General features: G+C 48.9%; 2 protein-coding genes across 3 annotated transcripts in view; both read right to left on the bottom strand.

Annotated features, from left to right (window-relative positions):
* Positions 1–5,612, bottom strand: part of Sh3d21 (SH3 domain containing 21) — a 12,962-nt gene extending 7,350 nt beyond the window's left edge. The window contains exons 1-10 of one of the 2 annotated variants that reach the window (XM_029475999.1): positions 5,552–5,612; positions 5,290–5,447; positions 5,126–5,189; positions 4,777–4,895; positions 4,500–4,590; positions 4,292–4,347; positions 4,057–4,102; positions 3,845–3,945; positions 3,657–3,743; positions 2,830–2,872 (exon numbers count right to left, since the gene is read on the bottom strand). In XM_029475999.1, coding sequence (XP_029331859.1) covers positions 2,830–2,872; positions 3,657–3,743; positions 3,845–3,945; positions 4,057–4,102; positions 4,292–4,347; positions 4,500–4,590; positions 4,777–4,895; positions 5,126–5,189; positions 5,290–5,447; positions 5,552–5,555 — 769 coding nt within the window. In that variant the 5' untranslated portion in view covers positions 5,556–5,612. Of the gene's footprint in view, positions 1–2,829; positions 2,873–3,656; positions 3,744–3,844; positions 3,946–4,056; positions 4,103–4,291; positions 4,348–4,499; positions 4,591–4,776; positions 4,990–5,125; positions 5,190–5,289; positions 5,448–5,551 lie in introns of those variants that run through there. The other variant, XM_021159889.1, reaches the window with a different exon arrangement.
* A 1,294-nt stretch (positions 5,613–6,906) lies between these two features.
* Positions 6,907–7,332, bottom strand: part of Thrap3 (thyroid hormone receptor associated protein 3) — a 38,594-nt gene continuing 38,168 nt past the window's right edge. The window contains exon 14 of the mRNA XM_029476445.1: positions 6,907–7,081. Coding sequence (XP_029332305.1) covers positions 6,907–7,081 — 175 coding nt within the window. The remainder of the gene's footprint in view (positions 7,082–7,332) is intronic.

Raw genomic sequence — 7,332 nt, forward strand, 5'->3', positions numbered from 1 at the left:
GTCTACAAAGTGAGTTCCAGGACAGCCAGGGCTATACAGAGAAACCCTGTCTCGAAAAACCAAAAAAAAAAAAAAAAAAAAAAAAAAAAAAGAGCACTGGCTGTCCTTCTAGAGGACCAGGTACAGTTTCTAGTATACACATAGTGGTTCACAACCATCTGTAACTACAGTAGCAGGGGATCTGATGCCCTCTTATGGCCTCTGTGGGCACTGCATGCATGTGTCACACAGACATACATTTGGTGTAAATAAAACTAAGTATTGAGTCATGTTTTCAAATACTAGATAATGGCCATTTAGGGTAATCGTCCCAACTTATAAAAATCTTACCTTATAAATTTTTTTTCTATCCAAGAATTCTATTTTACTTGATATCCTTTGGTCTTGCTTATTAAACAATAGCTTTGTATTGCTAATATTGAGATAAATATTCAAAGTTTATTATATGTGGAAGCAAAGACTATCAAGGAGATACTCTGTTCAGAGTCCTTGGATGTGGACTTTGACGTCTTTTACAAAGCTTCTCGGCGCTTGTCCTTTATCCAGGAGTCTGACAGAACAAACAGCTAACTAACTATAGTGGCCTTATCAAGTTCTACAGAGCTCTGGCTGATACGTGGTCCAGCCAGTTGTACAGCTGCATGTAGCTCATGTTCATACCGATGGAAACATCACATCAATGTCCTTGCAGAGGACCCAGGCTTGGGTTCCAGCACCAACATACTGTCTTAAGCTCCAGTGGATCTAGTACCCTTTTTGGCTACCAAAAGGACCAGGTACACAGGTGACACAGACATACATGAGGTAAGACATTCATACACATAAAATAAAAACAGGTAAGCCTACAAAAGAAAGTTTCTGTCATGTAACTGTCTCTTAATGTTCCCCACAAAGTTGCACAGTTATTACCCCCTGTGTTCTAGATCTTTGCCAACTATTACGTTTTACCATGACCCCTTAGATGAATCCTCTTCTGAGACAATCTAACTGCTGCTCACCCTTCGGTCAGCCTTAAAGCGTTAACGGAGGGCGACTCCCAAACTCCTGTATGTCATTTGGGTGACCTCTAAAAGAGGGCTGGACATTGTTTTGGGGCCTAGAACTGAAACGGCTAGACAGCCTTGTAGACATCAGTTAACAGAGCAACATGTCTGGAAAGAGCCGCAGAGGGTGTTCCACTCAGCTTCAGCTCCCTGGCTGCTACAGTGTGACATCTGGGCCCTCCTCCCGCAAGGATGCTGCATCCACACCAGCAAACCCTAACTGGTATAAGATGGAGCCCAGAGACAGGGACCAGGACAAATTCAACCACAAGCTTCCTCCTGTGTGTGGGCTTCTGATTTCTCCCCTCCTTCAACTCTCCCTTTGAATTCCTTGTTATTCTCATCCTGTGCTTTTACCCTTTTTTTAAAAAGATTTATTTATTTATTTATTTATTTATTTATTTATTTATTTATTTATTTATTATGTAAGTACACTGTAGCTGTCTTCAGACACTCCAGAAGAGGGCATGAGATTTCATTATGGATGGTTGTGAGCCACCATGTGGTTGCTGGGATTTGAACTCAGAACCCTCAGAAGAGCAGTCAGCGCTCTTAACCACTGAGCCATCTTGCCAGCCCTACCCTATCTTTTAAAGGTTTTACTCACTGGCTTTTACCCTATGCCCAAACTTCTATGTGAACTCCCCAAAGAGCTCTCTGCAACAGCTCCATTTGTTCCCAACACAGCTGCAAAAAATATACAGCATCTAAAAAATCTGGGCAGAAACTCTGGCTGACAGGGACCTTCATCCCTTTCCCCTCCGGCCAGATACAGTTCTCTCCATTTATCTCTTGGAAGCTCTCTGCTACCGGTGAGAGCCCATTTGGGTGCAGCAGTCCTGGCGATGGGACCTGCCCCCGTCACTCTGAATCCATTCCATGCCCACTTCCTAAGAACTGCTCTGTCTCCCCCACCTCAGCTCCTCCCGTCCTCAACAGTGCCAGAAAATCTCTCAGTCCCACTCTGTAACCGACCGCTCTGCTTCTGGCTCCCTGAGAGTCATTTTCCAAGTCTCTTCAGAAACACAGTCTGGCAGTTGCCCAATTCGTCAAAGCTGATGAGCAAGCTAAGATTCTCCTGCTGCCATAAGACCAGAGGACCGACGCCCCTCTTCAGTGGACCCAGACTACCCCCTCCGACAAAGACCCTTGCTGTGGATGAACATGGTCCTGGGATCTGGAGAAATGGCTCATTGGTTAAGAGCACAGATCCAGAGGACCTGGGTTCAATTCCTAGTACCTACATGGCAGCCTAACACCCTTATACAGACGCACATACAGTCAAAACCACCAATGCACATAAAACTAAAAATAAATGATGAAATATGCCCTGTGGTCCTGCATAATCTCTTTCTCTCTACCTTCCGTCTTTCCACAGCTGCCTTTAAATAATCTAACAACAGCAAGCAGCTTCCTCACCTAGCCATCTCTTCACCCTAGAATTTATCCTTAGGGACTTCAAATCTGGAGCTCAGTGGTAGAGCAATTGCCTTCTTTGTGCAAAGCTCTGGGTTTGATCCTTGACGTCACCACTGCCACCACCAGGCATACCCCCAGGGACTCTGTGACAGTCACAATCCCAAGAGCCCTACGGCATATGAACTTGATCTGACTCACATAGGACTCACACAGTTCTTACAAGGGCCTTTGCCTTGACCTTTCCCTCCCCCAGAGGAAGATCCTATGGTGTATTGGACCACTTGGGGACTACAAGTGTTTATGTTCAACTAGAAATGATGGATCGCCCATAGAACAGCCCCTCCACCCCATGCTCCCAGGCACCCACCTGATTCCCGAGAAATAATTTTCCGAGGGATCAGCTTCCTGATCTACATAAAAAAAGAAATATTAGACTCCAAGGACAAGTCCCACCAGTTCTAAGTCCAGTCTCATCTTAGGGGTGACCCTCTAGCTGGGTCCAAGGAGTTCCATAACCCCTGTTTTTTTGGTGTGTGTGTGTAAAATGGGTATACTCATGTGTCCACAGGAGGTTGATATAGGAAATCTCTTTTGATCCCTCTTCTAATTCTTTTTTGTTTGTTTGTTTTACATGACATAGTTTCGCTGTGTAGCCCTGGTGGTTCTGGTACTCACTGTAGACCAGGTTGATCGTGAACTCAAGATATTCACCGTCCTCTGCCTCCTGAGTGCTAGGATTAAAGGCCACCACAGCCCACTTTCTACCAATCTCCCAATCAAACACAGCTCACCACTATGGTCTGTTTTGCTGAGACACAGAGGAGCTGTCACACCCATTTGCCATTTTTATGGGCACTAGGGCCCTGTCTGAAGAAGCACTGTAACCCGGAGCCGTATCTCCTCAGCTTATCCCTAGATGTTTTGAGAGTATTTTGTGTCCCAGCAAATCCATGATCCCCGAGTTTTCTTTTTCCTACTCTTCTGAGACAGGGTTTCTCTGTGTAACTCTGGTTCTCCTGAACTTGCTCTATAGACCAGGCTGGGCTCAAACTCAGGGATCCACTGGTCTCTGTGTCCCAAATGCTGGGTCTAAAGGCATGTACCACCATACTCGGTTTCCTNTTTTTTTTTTTTTTTTTTTTTTTTTTTAAATTGCCTTTCCTTTCTCCTCCCCATACCTGGTTCCATACTCACTGGGGGCGGTGGGATGACAAAGTTGTCAGGAAAAACTCCTCTTCTGCCTTGGCATTCTCCTTCCCACCAGCCCTTATCCTCGGTTGTCTGGTTAGGAAACAAGCCAGTGGGGGGAGGTGAGCATCGCTCAAGTTCTTCTTGCCTGGGCCCCACTCCTTACTCTTCTGTACCCCCTAATCCTCTCATACCTTTCTCAGAACTTTCACCAGGTCCCCCTTCTGCAGTGCCAGCTCATCTGGGGCCTCGGGTTGGTAGTCAAATAGGACCCTGCAGGTCTCAGGGCAGGAGACTAAAAGAAGGTCACTCTAATGTGTAGCCCTTCCCTCCGCAGCCAGTGACTCCCTCCAACAACCTAGCCAGTTCACCTCCCACATAGACCTGGTACCGAGGGAGGGCTCACCTGTCCGCAGGTAGTCTGGAGGGCTGTCATATGTCAAGTTGCTCAACTATTGGGGGCAGAGAAAGGGGGGAATGAGACGAGTGTCAAGCCATTTTAAGAATTCGCTGGGGGTTGGAGATTTAGTTCAGTGGTAGAACGCTTGCCTAGCAAGCCCAAGGCCCTGGGTTCGATCCTCAGCTCTGGGGAAAAAAAAAAAAAAGAATTCGCTGGCTGTGCCCACCATGACCCAATTTACCTTAGGAGGTCTCTGTGAATTAGGGGTAATTGGCGGCATGTCTGTATTTCCAAGGCCTGCAGAAGAAGAATCGATGGTGTTAGGGAGGTGCTAATTTAGCTAGGTCAAGGGAGTGGGCCAAAGGGGTCACAAGGTCAGGAGGGTCACTGGGAAGATCACTGAAGATTGCTGAGTCTGGTCCCAGGGGATCACAGGGTCACGGTCTCACTTGGGGGCCCACTGTCCAGCAATTCCACAAAGTTGGATGGGAAGGCTCCCAACTGCCCGTTCTTCTCTCCCAGCCACCAGCCGTCCTCAATCTGGGGAAGGGGAAGGATGCGGGAGCATCTGGTTCTGTCCAAGAGTAACTGAGGTGTCCATCCTTGGTTCTACCCAAGGACTACATCCTCCCCAGCTGCCTCCCTTCCCATTGCCCCCACCCTTACTTCACTCTCTTCTGTGTGAATAGCTCCAGCATCTCCCCAAGTCCCCCCAGGACCCCTCACCTCCTTTATCACTTCCAAAATCTCCCCAGTTTGAAGCGTCAGCTCGTCTGCCTGCTCTGGGCTGTAGTTGAAGTTCACTCTGCACCATCTTTGGGGGTCCCGAGAGTTGATGGGGTGACCTAGGCCAGACAAGCAGGGAAGCAGCTCTGAGCAGGGAGCCCCGTCTGCAGCACTGGGGAAGAGGTGGACCCCAGAACTCCCTTTAGTAGCTTCAGGCCCCGCCCTCGAGCGGAGCATTGTACTTCGAGCCAATCAGGGGGCTGCAAAATAGCCGCGGGTGCCCCACCCACAGCCGTCAGGTTCCACGCGGGCAGTGAGCCCCCACCCGCCAGCCCAGCGCTCGACTCACGGCGACGACGGCGCGGAAAGCGCGGTCTGGACTCGGTGACGCCCCGCAGGGCCTCGGGAATCTCCTGGGAAAATCACATAGGGGCGGCACTTAGCACAAGGCCCGAGGCTGAGGCCAGGGCCGCTCCTGCTCCCCCGCGCGGCCATATCCGCACCAGGCCTCACCTGCACCAGGCGCTTGGGGAAGCGACCGCGGCGGCCCCGCAACTCCCCAAGCAGCCAGCCCCGAGCGGGCCCTGCACACACCTGCCGGATCACGTCCCCCGGAGCCAGACTCAGCTCGTCCTCCGTCTGCGCTCGGTATCTGGCCAGGACCAGGACCTCTGCGGGCGGAAGCGGGCTAAGAAAGGCTGTGGGGACGTCCGTGGTCTTTGCCCTTCGGAAAGTGTCGTTTACAAGAACCCACCCCGAACCCCCACACACATACCCATGACTTTTGGGGCTCCCTGCGCAGCCTGACCGTCAGGCTGGGTATTGGGTGCTCGGAGAGCGGGCGAAGCCGCCAGGCGGTAGACTGGTTGTGGATGAGGCGGAGACTCGAGTCATAGGTCAGGATCCAGGTAGTAGGAGTGGGCGGCCTGGCTCAGCAGGTTGGGCCCCAATTCTTGAAGGAAGAGTCCAGGGTCTCAGCCCAGGGCTGGGGTAACAGCTTCCCCAAGAGCTCTACTTTAGCCAAGTCTCCCAACCTAGGCCAGACTCTATGTCTTTTATAACATTTCCTGGCCCACCCTCTTCTGGCTTGCAAGTTCTTAGCTGCAGGGGAAGGTGGAAGAGGTACATACCAGGGTGGGGCCATTCCTGGGAAAGTGGCCCCAGATGGAGATACTAGCTCCTGTCTCTGAAAAGCTATGGCGGGTATATTCCAAACTTCAAAACCCTCACTGATGAAGCTTTGACTCATTTGGGGGTCTAGTTGGATTTCTGATAACTACTGCAGATTCTCCTTGGGGAAAGGCAGCAAGAATCAACTTTTAATAAAGGCTGGCAAGAGTCTGAAGGTTAGGGTCCACCCACACTTTACCAGTTGGGCTAGGCTCACCTCTTCCTTGTGGGTTAACATACAAAGGCTGGGCCAGCTCACTGCAGCCTTGACCCCTGCCCCAGAACGAAGGAATTCAAAGTCCTGGCTTCTGGCATGGTAGTTAGGTTTGGTTCTTGGAGGAGTCAAAAACACAATGCACCGACTCCACTGAGAACAAGAGGTACTTCTTCCCAGAGACGACGACTATGGTATATTCTATGGGACCTATTAACCCAGGGTCACTCACACAAGCAACAAACACAGTCTGTTTACATCTGCCACTTCATTTATTGTTTTTATTTGCAGGAGGAGTTGAAACAAAAATTTAAGGGTGTTTTTCTCCCCTAAACATGAATCATTCAAGTAAAACCAACATAACTATTAAAATTAGCAAAGTAAAGGGAAGTATGCACAACAACCCAAGAGCNAAGGCTGGGGAGGGAGGAGGGTGCAGTCGGTGTTCAACAGATGTGCACAGGCAGTGGTTCACCTGCTGGGGACCGCCGCCCCAGAAGGCAAGCACAAGGACCCTTTAATGAGGATGCCCCCCAACATCTGAAAATGTTTCAACCCAAAACGTAAGGTTAAAGAGAAAAAAAAGGAAAAACCCAAAAACACACAACCCCACAGACCACCCAGCCATAACCACCATCCTTAATCATAGGCGTTTCTTTTCATTTTATAAAAAGATTAATAAAAAATATTGAAAAAAATTATTTTCTCATCTTGTATTTGTAAAGATAATAGAATTCAGAAGTTTCTTAGAAAACCGTCCAGAAACTGCCCTCCAGTTTCCACTCCTCTTGCTGAAGACCAGCAGGACTACAAAGGTTGGGACACTGGAGCTGCTGGTGGAGAATGGGAAGCCCAGCCCAGGAGAAATTAGACAGAGCAGGGTGCATGGGGAGGCTGGGAGCAACTCCACGGGATACATGGCTGTGTAGAAAGGGGAACACGAGGTGGTCAGAAAGGCCTTAAACTCCTCCTTAACATACAAAACCCGGTTTGTACAAGATCCAAGCAGTTTGGTCCCAAACTGAGGTGAACACTTCAATTTTTATTCACATGCTTTGTTTTCTCTTAAGAGTCAAAGTTGCCCAAATTAAAATCTTTACACTAATATTACTATATATCCCCTAAAAAGAAGAAAAAGAAAAAGGATTTCTTAATAAAACTCAGGACAGGAA

The sequence above is a fragment of the Mus caroli genome, chromosome 4 (assembly GCF_900094665.2).
Source record: "Mus caroli chromosome 4, CAROLI_EIJ_v1.1, whole genome shotgun sequence".
In the NCBI taxonomy this organism is placed as follows: Eukaryota; Metazoa; Chordata; class Mammalia; order Rodentia; family Muridae; genus Mus; species Mus caroli.